At 38.3% G+C, this 14,177-nt stretch overlaps 1 protein-coding gene across 5 annotated transcripts in view; it reads right to left on the reverse strand.

The window, feature by feature from the left end:
- RAPGEF6 (Rap guanine nucleotide exchange factor 6) overlaps positions 1–14,177 on the reverse strand; it is a 122,827-nt gene that overhangs the window by 19,395 nt on the left and 89,255 nt on the right. For 2 of the 5 annotated variants that reach the window (XM_084295340.1, XM_084295343.1), the window contains exons 18-24: positions 13,273–13,287; positions 10,999–11,239; positions 9,466–9,849; positions 7,238–7,449; positions 6,235–6,358; positions 4,196–4,219; positions 1,383–1,603 (exon numbers count right to left, since the gene is read on the reverse strand). In XM_084295340.1, coding sequence (XP_084151466.1) covers positions 1,383–1,603; positions 4,196–4,219; positions 6,235–6,358; positions 7,238–7,449; positions 9,466–9,849; positions 10,999–11,239; positions 13,273–13,287 — 1,221 coding nt within the window. The remainder of the gene's footprint in view (positions 1–1,382; positions 1,604–4,195; positions 4,220–6,234; positions 6,359–7,237; positions 7,450–9,465; positions 9,850–10,998; positions 11,240–13,272; positions 13,288–14,177) is intronic. The other 3 variants (XM_084295341.1, XM_084295342.1, XM_084295344.1) reach the window with 3 other exon arrangements.

The following is a 14,177-nucleotide window of genomic DNA, read 5'->3' on the forward strand; positions in this document are numbered from 1 at the left end:
AAAAAGGACTTGATTTGCTTAACTGCTGGGAGTAAAACAGTCAATATATATTCCCAGATTTTAACTTCCAAATGTCTATGGCTAGCACTGTTCAAACAATATTTATTTAAATCATATGTGCCTAATTTAAAAGAATTGAAAAATAACCTCATAACATTTATATTCGTCTCCTGGGCACAATACAACCACCTGTTATGTATTCACATATATCATCTATTAAGAATTCATCCTGGCATGCTTTGTTTTTTCTACAGGAGGAAAAAAAGAGTGCATAAAACCACCATTACATATCTTCCATTACCTACACAGCCGAACAGAGCACTGGAAGCATACCTCTATCAGCATACAGATGCCTTGCATCTTCCTATTCAGAGCTACCTGTGATTTCCTGCGACCTCAGGCATAAAATCCGTGTGAAAACATGATTTAACATTTTCAAAAAGGGAACTAAGTATGGCCTTTTCCTATATCACTGCTATTTAAGAAGAAATGCTTAGGAAGGCACTTTGGGAAATAACAGGGATTTGTACTCCTAATACTGAATAATGGAAAGGACCTAAAATCTTATCTTCAAGATGTCATCATCTATTCATGATCTTAACTTATCACAGATAAAATGGTATTTGAGGACCAAAACGACTTAAAATGCTGTGTTTGTACATCAGACAAGCATGAAACATTATTTTGATTAGCAGGGTTACTACTGTTCTATTTTGAGACAACTTCATGGTTCGGGCATTTGAAAATCTCTCAGAACCAAAATAAAATGAAATTACCTCTTCTCAATTTGAAATAAGAAGTCACTGCATTGTGTAAGAGAGCAGATAATAGTTTTAGTTGGACAGTTGCACAGGACTTCAAATTATGAAAACTGTCCTGCTGTAGTCCTCTATTTTTGACTGTCAAGCCATGTCAATCCCATCAGTCAATATTGACTTGACTTCTGCTTCTCAGCAATCTTTGTTTATTCTAAGCTGTAAGTCATTGCAGTTTATATTGATTTTGTCTCTTTTCATTTTCTTGCTGTTCATATGGTAAACGTTACTTTTATCCTTCCTAATTCTGTACAAGGACAGCAGGGCAAGAATATAGCTAATGTACTATTGAATTCCCTTCCAGACTGCTAAAAAGACACGGAGTTTAAGAACTAAAGGTCAAAATAAAAAAAATCATTGAAGTTTTCTGAACTCAACCAAGATCAGAATATAAATGCTGGCTTGCTGAAACCACATTAGTTAAGATATGAATTGACAAACAAGTTATTTCCTAGAGCAATTTTTCTTGAAGGGAGAAGAGAAAGATCTTAAATGGGTGTTTCTAGGGAAGGAACAACATTTTCACCAATTTGGTGGTAATCTACCCTTACATATAACTGTACTTACGAGTGCTATATGCGGGTTCACACTGCAGTGACAGAATTTGGATCTTTTCTTCGTCTGTCTCCACGTTCAGGTTGGACAAGTACTGCTTCACCTTCCTCGCCATCTGGGCGTCCTCGTACAGCTTCTTGGCGTTGAGCAGTGAGCTGCGCCGGGCCCGCTTCTTGTGAGCGCCTCCCTGCACATCCAGCATGTTCGAGTTCGTGCTGCCCTGGCTCAGGGACCTAGAAAAGAAAAGAGCAAAGCGGTCAATTTTTGGCTCTCGACAGCAACGAGGAGCTTAAGTAGCACACCCCAAAGCAGATTAATAATCTTCAGTTAGGGCTAGTGCATGCTGATGCAAATGAGTTAAAAAGATGAACAGCATTAAAACAACAGTTGTCTTAAAATGTTCTGGTAAAACTGATAGCAGCAACTGGAGCCTAGGAAAGGACTGCACATGAAAGTGTGGAACTAGCAAGAACGAGGCGCAACACTGTAAAGTTCCCATTTTTATCAGCTAATGAATCATGGCTTGTTCTGCAAACCCCACGCTATTTCTGCAGACAGTATTAGTGGATAAATTTGATAACTTTGTTGGTTTAAGGAAGCTGGTACCCACTGTATGCTTCAGGCTTATGCCAGAAACTTCTTACAATCCAGCTGACTACAGAAGTGAGTGACTACTGTAATCCTCTTAAAAAACTGAGCTTCGGACTATGCTTAAATAAGGGAAAAACTGTATTAAATATGCAAAGTACATTTTGTTGTGCGCTTAATTTATTTCTCCAATTAAGTAAAAACCCCACAGAAGAGCAGCTCATTAAAAATTGTATCCCAACAGAGGTCAGGAAGGCAGCGATGACATACATATACTCAGACATGTATAGACTCACATTTATGAAAGACAAAGCTCCTGAATACGCCTAATTCTGAGCTGCCAATTCTATTAGCAACTGAAGCAAAAATAAATCAGTTAACTAAATCATTAATGCACATCAATTACTATTCATGGCTGTCACTCCTGTTCACACTGAATCAGTGACCAAACAATTGACCTTGATTTAGTTAAATATACACATCAACTCTGCTTTGACTTTAAAAGTCATACAGCCACCTCTGTCCTAACCAATTTTATTTTTATTTTTTTTAATAAATGGAGATAACAGAATTAACTTCATTTTCAAGGGCTAAATTCTTAGTAAAGTTACTTATCAAAACCTTGGGTGCATTTACAGACCCATAAGTGGCAGACTAAACAAACTCTAGCACAGAAGAGCTGTAATAGCTAAGAGTCAGACTTAAACATATTATTTGAGGAAGCCTGAAGAATCAAATGTACCAAATTTAAAAACAAAGAAATGGTGGAAGACACCTGCCTGCAATAGTTTCTAAGATGTTTAATAACTTAAACTAAAAGAAAATATAAGCTTTAAAACCAGAGTGGAAATGTATCGCTTAATTAAATAAAAAGCTAAGACTATTACAGGTGAAGAGCAACAGATGGCACGATGGACTGTTAACACCCATTTGAAGCAAGGAGTCACTGATCTCCACTACAGGTAAAACCCAAACTATTACCTGTTCTATAGGAATATAAATTATCTTTCTGTTAATGATATATGTAATCTTTAATTTCATATGTACACAGTTTAAGTCTAGACTTTACTTTTTGAGTCAATTTAATTTCATTTTCCTTAAAAATAATTTCTTGTTACTGATTTGTGTTCAAGGGCTACAGATCACGAACCACACTGCTGGGAGGAAAGGCAGTGACAGCAGGACGGGGGTCAGGGGGTCCAGGCACTCTCATTGAGAGCTGCACTGGGTGCAGGTGATCACTGACCACTGACTGCTGCTAGCCCAGCTCCCCCGCGGGGGCATCTACAGGATGCTGAGCTCACTTCAGGGACTGGCATCCCAGCCTGCTCTCCCCTGTCCACCTAGTGCAGATGATGCTGCTGTCGCCCGCACTGCTGGCAGGGTAAATCTGAGCCTGGGTGCTTGCTGCTGCTGATGGCTCTGCCACACTAAGCTTCCTCTGCGGCTTGCAAGGCACTTGCAGCAAGAGCAAACCACTGGGAGCATTCCTGTATCCATCCTCCTGCAAAATGCTGGCAGACTAAAGCAGAGCTGGCTTTAAACCAGATGCCCATAATGAGTCAAGTAGCAGAGTGTGCAAAGGCACATAGGCTGAGGAACACAGATAAGTCATGTGCAAAAAACACATAAGAACACACAAAATATTGCTACCATGTCATCTTAAAATCCCTGGTTATGTGGAAAAGTCAGCTACTTCACTAGCCAACCTTGTTAATCTCATTTGTAGCCATTTCGACAGTCAGTCCTCGCACAAGTAAAACTTCAGTGAGGATTCTGGTGTATGAAATATAAAATACATTGTATATATACTAAAAAACAAATAATTTGGAGCTTAGACTCAAACTTCAGAAGGGGAATTTATATATTATCACAGTTCAGTGCATCTTTACAGTTTAAAGTGCGTAATGGCTTAAAACTTTTTTACATGTAAAGACCACGTTATTTATTTCCAAAAATAGTTCGCCTTCCAGTATAACTGCACAGCAGCTTTTTTTCTTTATGCAGTAAGCCAAAACGCAAAGGACTTATCCAGCACACAGAAGCAACTCAGAATCTTTATAGCTGCAATATAAAATTGACTGTAACTCCCTTATTCCTGTTTTCCAAAATATATGTATTGCAGGGTTAATAAAATGCATGCTGTATTTCAGGTGCATGCACTAACGAGGAGGATGCAGTATGTTAAGAGTTGCATAATCTTTATTTATCTTAGTTGCATTCATCTCTACACTTACCCCAAACTTCTCCACCTCTTCTTCCTGTAAGCAAGAGCCATATACATTGAAGCATGTATTTGAACAGAAAAGCACAGGAAAAAAATAAAACAGTTGAGAGTCAGGAAGAAAGATGTAGACAGGAAAGAACAGAAAAGAAAAGATCTCTATACAGCAAATTCTTCTCACACAACAACACAATGTTTTTATGGAATGCAAGGACAGGACTCGTTCAAACACTTCAACATGGAAGAACATCTATCAGTTTTTTGTTTATTTTTAAATTTAAGCTCTGAATTTAAAAACCAAACGCAAGTTAAATATTCTTGTTAAGTATGTCCCGTAAGACAAACTCAATTTTGATGGAGCAAGCAAAGGCTTTTTAACTTATTCATACTGTAGAAAATGCAATTGCATTAACTTATTATATGCATTAGGACCACAGTAAATGTATGAGAAATCATCAGCATTCGAGTTTATGATGTTATTTTCTCTTGATTGCTTGCTGGAAAACAAGCTGTTTGCCAAATACCCGCTGAAAAACTAGATGCTCTATATTAATTGGTAATGAACTTGTTAGCAAGTCTCATGTTACCACTAACAAACATCTTTTCTTGTTCATTTTTCATCTTCTTCAAAAACATTTGTTGGTGCTTCATAACACAAACTGATAGATCAAACACCAGAGGCAATGAAAATGAATATAAATGATGAAAACATGGAATTATTTTCTTTTAATCTTTGGCACTATCGCTAATATTAGATGCGTATGCATTTTATGTCAGTGTGTACATTTTAAATTATGGTCATTAAAATGTCTTCTGTAATTCTGAAGAAAGACACTAAAGGGTAACTATTTATTTACTAGTAAATTCAGCTAATGATTAGATTTCATTAGGCCTCAGAAGATGGAAAGAGCATCGGGGAAGTCTATTTATAGATAAATTTCACTTGTGAACATCAAGTTTTCTAAAAAGCAACCGTAATTTACTGATAAGGAACTTTATAATTTTATGTTAAAAGGGAAGTTTGGGTAGTTCAAGTACAAGAGCATGAAGGTGACCCCCTGCTTTGAAGGGAATCCATCCCTAAACAATGTTAACAAGGGATTCATTATTTTTGTCTCATACTTCCATCTGACCAATTTTAATCAAAATTCTTATGTCTGCCTATAGCCAGCCCTGAAAACAAAAACCAAGCGGGATTCATTATCATCTGGGAATCCTGACCATTAGAAGACCGCAGAGAAACAGCCTCTGTCTCCAGTGCAGACATGCTAAGAGGCTAACAGGCAAATCAAAAGGTTATCCTGACATTTTTCCAAGGAGAAACTGCAGCGATTCACTGTCCCCTGCTCCCTATTTGGGCTGCACACTGAGGCCACAGAGGTGGCATCAGGATCCTCACAGACACGATGGGGCCGCTGGCGCTTTTACTTCAGCCAGGAGGAAGCAAAACAGATCCAGGAAATTACTTAGTTCCACTAAATATAATCTAGAGCTAATCAACATCAGATTAGAAGTCGTGGTGCTTTTACTCTGCAGTTTGTTAACACAGAGGCTGACGATATCACGAATCAGGAAAAAAAGGAAAAATTAAGAAAACACTCTCCACCTGCTTACAGCCTGAAGATACAAAGCATTATGTAGGTGGAGCAAGCTGTGCTTAGAATAAATAAGTTACTTTTTTTAAAATTATTTTTTTAACAGTGAAGTTTCTCGTGCTTTTTAAAAAAGCAACACTCAGATTTATATATGGGTGATTTATGTATTTTGTTTATATATTATTTTCATCTGATACTACACCTCTCCCTAAATTCTACTGATTAATATTTTATTGAGCCTTTTCTCCTTTGCTTTATGAAAGCAAATTGTTTTAGCAGTCATTAAAAGTAACTCCTCGGAGCATCTATCAGCTGTAATTCGATAGGTTTTGGTTCTGATGGTCAATGTCAATGGTATGTTACACAATGAAATACTAACAGAGCGATGCACACACAAACCCAGATCCCTACCCACTCTGAGACACCTTCAGTCCTACTAGCTTTCTAAATTGCACACCTTTGTCTGAACATTACGGCCGGATCCATGTTTGCTGAGGTCATTCTGACAACTTGGCGGATTTCTTTGGCAATCATCCTGAGTTTCTCGAAATTTACCAGGCCGTCCACTTTAGAATCATTTCCTGCATAATTGAAACACACACACACAAAGAGTAAGAACACTTTTCTTTTTTTTTTTTATGGGCAATGTGTTTCTAGTACCCCACATTAGTCTTCCTCCCTCCCTGCCAATGAGACTGCTTTAGTCAAAAGAGCAAGAATCAAGAAACTTTGGCAAAAAACATATGACAGTCAGGCCCACTCACACTATCCAGCATTGCTTTTGCTAATCTATTTCTAATTAACATGTATTAGTGGGAGGAAAGAGGACCACATGAACTATGCCCAAATTCATTGACTTAGATGTTAATATCATATAAATAAAACTGACATCAACAGCATTCACTTTATACAATTAGTTCAAATAGTTCTGAAAGATCCAAACCAAGAATATGGTACAGCTGGGAATGTTTCACCTTAACCAATTGTGAACAGAACTCAGTGTAAGGAGCAAAAAATGAAATGTTTAAACAAAACCCCTTGAAAATGCTGAAAGCAAGAGTAGGAGGTGTTATATCATTGTAGCTGTCTGAAAGCCACAACATAGAATGAAAACCTAGAAACACTGCAGCAACAAGTTTTTGTAATAAAAATATATTTCTTTGGTAGGGTAATTACTAGTCAGCACACTCACCAACTCCTTCATCCTAAACTTTATGATAGCAATTTAGCATTGCTTTCCAAATTTTAAAAACACACAATTTTAATTTTTATCTGGGATCAGTCACTTCTATTATGCATTCAGAGTTATATTGCATTTTAATCCTTAAAGGGATGCATCAAAAGCACCTTACCAACGGCACCTTTCTTTTTTTTAGGCATCTGTTGAATCAGGGAGCACTGAAGAAAGGGCTAAAATGCATTCAATGCCTGGTTTATTATTTCTCCATGTTTGACATTACCTTCATGTAGAAATGTGATATCCTTCTTGACAACAGGGAAGAGTGGAATAATTGGAGGCTGCATGCTCTGACTGCTAAGGATGTTGCGGTATTTTGCCATGTTTCGAGACGGATCAAAAAGATCTTGAAGGTCTCTGAGGTGCTTTTCGTACTTGCTCGGTAACTTTTCCCAAGTACCTCTGAGACGAGCTACTGGAGCTAGATTTAACCCGCTGCAAGGCAGACACATTTCGTTATTAGCTGGCAGTGGAATCATTCATTCCCTTTGGTAAGGAAGCAAAGGGTTTGGGGGGGCTTTTTTAGAGATTAAAAACAGTTTTCACAAGGTTAACTGAAAGCTGGGTGGATGCCAGGTTGCAAGTTCATCACAAAAACACTGCTGCTCGCTCTTGTGAGCAAGCAAAAAAGAGAACTGTAAAAAGTGTGACTGTTCCTTATGCACAAAGTACGACTTTCAAGTCAGCCTGCCAAAACAACCCCTCTATAACACAGCACCAATGCCCAGTTAATTTAAGAACCACTTCTCTCCTGTAAACCTATACTTCAATAAGGACAAAAAGGGTGAAAAATTAATGAGTTGAATACATGGCTGCTGTAGCAAGTGGAAACAGCGCACAGCTTATCCCAAGCAGAAGTGGAAAGATTTAAGAAGAGAATGTTTGGAGCATTTATAAATAAGCACTGACTGAGGGCATGATAACAAAGTGTAGCTCATCTGCTGCTTTTAATTCTGATTAAGTAATAACATCCACAATTCGCTTGATGCAATAAAAAATACTACATCCATCCCAGCATAATTTGTTACAAACTATGCCCAAGAAATTTGGTAATGATTGCAAAGTCCCTGTGGCTGCAGCATTGGGAAGTGATAGTCTCCAGCATTCATTATCAAACCTAGAATCATACAAATATTGAATTTACTGTTTTGAGATTCTTTTTTCTCATTTCGAAGGCTTCAAAAACTTATTTTGTGATTTATTTTTTTTTCATAGAGTTCTCCCCGTGCTATTGTAAAGTCACAAAGCCTTCTCTCACATGAAAAATCTACCATGTGCCCCCCACAGCTACTCTTACTTACTAAGACGGTATCTTCCCATTTCACAAAACACATGGCATCGCATTAACATGAAATGCAAAGCAGGAAAGAGAATCTCTGGCAAATGCTAACAGAAACATATTCCTCTGGAAACATGGGCAAAACAAAAAGCTAATCCATTTGCTGTTTTTTGACCAAAGACCACTTCAGTCACGGCATCGTGAGGCTGAACTCAGGAGTAAGAACAGCCATTTCTCTACGTACAATAAACCACGAGAGCTTAGGAAGCAGGGAACAGAAATTGCACTCTATCCACATTTGCATTCCCCATGTAATGAGTAGCCACAGCCCTCCTGGTTGCTTGTACAGTACCTTTTAAGGGAATTTATTAATTCTTTACTGTATAACTAAACTAGTATCATTCATTACACTGGCTAGACATGGAAGAAGATATTATAAAATGGTATTTGCAAAGATTGTACTGGTGCTGGGATACAGCATGAATCCAGATCTCTGTCTGATGAATCACAGTGCTTTTCTTTTCTTTTTTTCAAATACAATCTGGCTGTCACATAATTGCAAATAAAGGAAATGCTGGACTCATGCTGTTAAAGTCAAAGCAGCAGCAGCTAGCATAAATCAGAAGAGAAAGTCTAAGCGTGCAAATGAAGAGAAAAAATAGAGAAGCAAGCAGATGACTGGAAAGAATGAGAAAGAAATTTAAACTAAAACAAGACTGATTTGAGGAAGTCCTTACAATGAAAGGAAGAAATAAAATAAATCTCATCATTGCAGATATGACTCAGTGCACACTGAAAAGTAACAATGAGAAAAAAAGGGAAATTGAGCGTCAGAATCACAGAAAATGGCAGCAACTTTCAAGCAGGTTCCTGAAGTTCCTCAAACAGCATTTTTGTCCAAATCTTCTCTTTCCCTGCTATGTGATAGTTTTAGAAGAGACAGTCATGTGAGCCACTGCAGTGAGCCTGACCTTCGGAGGTTGAGGAAGGAGAAGAACACAGTGACAATACATCTTTTTGTTCGAGCATTTTGAAAAGCTTGGCAGTTCTTTCAAAAACTACCCAGTATCATCAGTAATACGGTCAAGATACACTGTTTTTTTTTCCAATTTAGATCAACAAAATTGCTTTTGACACCAGAAATCAGATCTGACAAATGGGAAGTACTTTACCTTATAACTGCAAACATGGAATTGAAGTTCTTGCATTCTCGACAGTGGAGGGCGATTTTAATGAAATGCTTAATAATCTTCATTCGTTTGAGTTGGTTGGGCTCTGCTAAAATTTCCATGGCAACCCAGAATGTCTCTTGATTTATGACATCCTCAAACTGCTTCAGGTGAGCATTCCCTGTTTTGGAGTCCAGCTTATAGAGGTCATCGATGTATTCCGTAGGCTCGATGTTACGAAATAATTCAAAGTCTCTCATGGAGAGCTGAGTGGCGACCTCGATGGTGCTGAGCTGGAGGAGGGAGATCTGACTCTCTCTCAATAGCTCTTGAGCATCCTCATCTGAGCATAAAGTCTCGGTCTCCATATTGTTTTTTAGGTAATAGCTATGAACAAATGAATTGCAACAAAATATTAGAGAGACTCTTCAAAGGGTTTGTGAGCACAAAGACACTGAAGCATAGCAATCAGCCTGGATATTACTGACAGAGGTGTTCACGTGAGAGCATTTCCACCTCGCTGACATTTGAGAATAAGAGGCAAAGACAGAGGCAGAAAGGGGCAGCACAACCTTTATACTTTAGCTTTTATAAAACACCACCATTTCTGAGGTAAAAACCTCATTCTCCAGCACTTCGAAAGCTGTTTTAGCCTATTTCCTTGCTAACGTTTTCTATACCGTATTCAGTAACATGCTGCAGTTTTCACCTTCAGAAAAAGGTCAGTTACTTTACCATTTGTAAATTTAGCAGTAAAATAACATTTTAAATGCATGTTAGTCTTGAGAAATCTCTCATTAATGTATTTCTCCACTTCTTACACAAATTACAGTGTGGTTTCTCACATAAATTTGTGTGACATATTAATATTTACATGAAGCTCACAGTATTCAGGAAATGAAAATGTAGCTGGAAAATTCATTTGCATGGTCCAAAGCAGTTCACTTTCAGACGCACAGAAGTTTATTCCTCATAAATCTCTCTGTTGCCTAGCAAAGACAACTAAAGATTTTTTTTTTACTGTAGTAAACCTTTTTCTGGTATGGATCAGGACATCAGATAAAGCTGGAGCACTTTACATTTCTGAAAACTTTCATAACAGTTTACACAAAAATGGAAGAATTTATCTCAGGTTAGTATCAGTTCATTGCAACATGACATCATTGAGAAATTAATTGTATGCTTTAATCCTGAAGTACACATGGGAAGAGTCAGAAGAAATACAAGTTTTTTCTTTTTAATCATAAGCCACTAAATATGTTTTCCTAACCTGCTGACCTTACTTGTCATCAAGAGAGCTTGCTGTAAAGTCAGGGAGGGGTTTTTGCATAAGAAGGAAGGTGAAACAGGAATGAAAGAGATGAAGGGAGAGTAAGTTACTGACATTTTCTTGTCTGTTCTTAATAGATACCTGCCTATTTTCATTAAAACACTGTTCATTAAAACATCCTTCCCCAACGTTTGTTTTGGATGTTTCAATCCTAAAAGGCAAAGTCAAATAAATCCAAACTGAAATCAAAACAAGGGTGCCTTTACCGTCCATTGAGTTGAATCCTGTCGGCTAATTTTGAGAATTGATCTGGAAGTCTCCGCTGTTTGATGACTCCCTCAGGGCTGACGGACACTTCACAGAGGGAATAAGTCTCCGGGGCTCCCGTCAAGTTGAATTCGTGCACGGCGTGACTCACAACCTCCTTCGCTGTAGTGTCTTTGCTGATGATAATGTAACAGCTCTGCTGATCTGCCTTGAAAACTCTTATTACTTGGTCTGGAATATCTAAAATAACAGAAAAGCGCGTTTAACATATGAAGCACTGTTCCTGTGAAAAGACAAAAGGTCATTTTCTCTATTGCTTGATAAATATTAATTTAAATAAACACTTTGTTCAACAAAATTTGAATGGAAAAAGAGGACTTCTCCTCTCTGCAATTCCACAAGTCAACTTACATATTAGCTTATTACCACAAAGCACAAAACATCTACATAGCATATTACTGTCCTGTACACTGTCCTTCCCAGCATGTCAAAAAATTTGGAAGCATTGTTCCTTTCTGGCTCTTTTGTCTTTGTGTGATCCAGGACTGACACGAGTGCCCCGAGTGCTCCTCCCGTGACTGGGAAGCCATCGAGCACACATGTGTGAGCTGTGGGCAAGGGAACATGGAGGAGAAAGAAGATTTGGTTGCTTCTGCATCCAGCTGCAAACTTGCTCTCTCAACCTGAAGAAACTAAACTAAGCTGCTGCCAGCAGTTAATTCTTTTGCTAGCGTGCTTATTTATAACATGTTTTATGAATTATAAATGCATTGGAGAACAGCTTTATCTGGGGCATCCTACATCAGGAAACAAATATCTAAAGAAACACACATTTAGTTTACAACTTGGTGCTTGGAGATAGTTATCTCCATTAGAGTTATTACAAAAGACTTGATTCTCAAAATCCATCTGATGGGGGGAAAACAAGTTGTCAAAAGTCAGGGTGCACAGTAAGTAAGCTCATGGGAACACATTTTTTTCCCTCCGTAAAATCCGACAACTAGACATTCATGGGTTTTCTGCAGAACTGAAAAGGAGGAAGGCGCTCACCAAGCCCTCAGCCACATCCTCCAAGCTTGCAGCTATTCAAAAAATCTATGTCTGAGGTGAACGTGTCATTAAGTCCCGTATCAGAGATGCCCTGGGCTATTGTAGAGGTCTTTGCTGTAATAACAGCCCTTCCTTCTCTCCCTGTTATTTGACCAGCCTTTAATAACCTCAGTGGTAAGTGCCATGCCCACAGACTGTGGCTAGCCAGGCAGGGTACCAGATGCCTTGGGGAAGGCGATGGGAAGGCAGCCCCTGCTCGAGGGAACCAGCACCCCGGGGCACACTGTCCTGCACTGGTGTCAAGCTTTACACTGAAAAAAAATCTGACTGAAAACTAATTCTACTGATTCATTATGATGACTACCACATACGGTCATACCAGAATGGTCACATTAATGATTTGGGGCTAGCTGACATGAATGGGGACAATAAAAGGGGAAAATAAGTGTTATGCGCTCATTTCAGAGTGAAAGTGGTGAGTGATACACTGAATGATTTGGGAAATGCCTGCACTCGTAAAAACCATCACAAATTAACAGAAGAGCTAAAGAATATATACCATGGTATTAACATACCTAAAAATCAGAACACACTCAAGTTTAAAGCCAAAACTGAAACACAATACGTAATTTGGAAAAAGAAACAACAAAAAAAAGAAATCGCCATGCAACCAAAACACAGAGTAACTTTTAAGTACCAGGTCATAGAAACTCGTACGACAATCACATGCCCATCTTTAGGGTCTTTTCTTTTAAGCAGGTAAATATTAGTAAAACTTACTTTTCTACACGTGATTCAAGTCATGGCTACAATACAAAACACATTTCCAGTTTGCATGCAAAAAGTTGGACTATACGGAGTCCAACAAAACAACAAACTAAACCTCAAGCTACATTATCATCCAAAACTTCAATTTCTATAAAAAGGGATGTAAGCAATTTCATTCTTGTAAAGCAAGGTCCCAGCGAGGTAATCTGCCAAAGGTCATTCAGTGGGTCAGTGGCAGAAATGGGAATAAAATGCAGCCTCAGTCCAGCAGCCTGACGTGAGATTACAGTGCCCAAAAGGTGAGCCTATTGACTCCTTTTATTAAAGGGAAGGCTACAGGGCACATGACTACCTAATGACCTGAGAGTATAACTACATCAATGCAACATGTTAGGTCTACTAGGCAAGCCATGCAATATTAAGGTCTTTAGGATGCCATACATCAGGATACTTACAGTAAAACCCAACAGCTGCAGGCAGAAAAAAAGAAAAAAAGTGTGTCAACACCAAATCAAGACTGAAATGTTTACAGAACTTATCAAGTATGCATTACATGGTCAGAAATAATTGGGTTTTCTCTGCCGTTCAAAAAGGACTGTATACTTGTTACAGGAAACTTGATATAAAGGTAAGGACCAGTTATCCATAGCTTGTATTGCGCAGTAACTTGTATAGCATTAAAGGAAGATTCTTAGAGAACAAATGAGTAGCTCACTCATGCAAGACAGCAAGAAACTGGATTTGCAGGAAGAAAAGGAACTTATTTGCTATGGATATTTATGCATTCGATAGGACATATTTGTCCCTTTTAAAGGGGAAATCTGCAAGTTTACATAAACATAAGTCGTAGCCAGAAGGCACTTTACAAAATATATAATTATGCACAGAACTTACATCTGAAATAGGGAAACATGATTCTGACTTTACATGTTTACAGGCAGCTGCATATAACAAATACCTCCTGCAGCCACCCCATAAACTGTGTTCCTAAAAGTACCAGCAATGGAAGCCCACACTACAAACCTCAAAACACTTGTCAGTTTTTCAGACAGACAACTGAATGAACTTAATGTCTGTAAAATATGGAGAATTACTAATGCTGTGTTAGCACCACAGTTCTGTTCTACCTGCCATGCTGCTTGAAATAAATATTCAAAGAAGATGGATGGAGAAGTCACCAGACCTACTGACATTGGGCAAAGATAAAACAAGATAGGTACAGAGGAAGACAACCTACTTCCACCAGAGCTCTGGTAAACCAAAGATACTTATAGGTGGCAAAATGCACTTCTTTGTAAAAAGAACCTAGGCTTCACATTACAAAAAAGCAGGCAAGAGGGCTTCGGGCAGTTTGCATGTT

This window comes from Netta rufina, assembly GCF_964035555.1.
Source record: "Netta rufina genome assembly, chromosome: 14".
Classification (NCBI taxonomy): domain Eukaryota; kingdom Metazoa; phylum Chordata; class Aves; order Anseriformes; family Anatidae; genus Netta; species Netta rufina.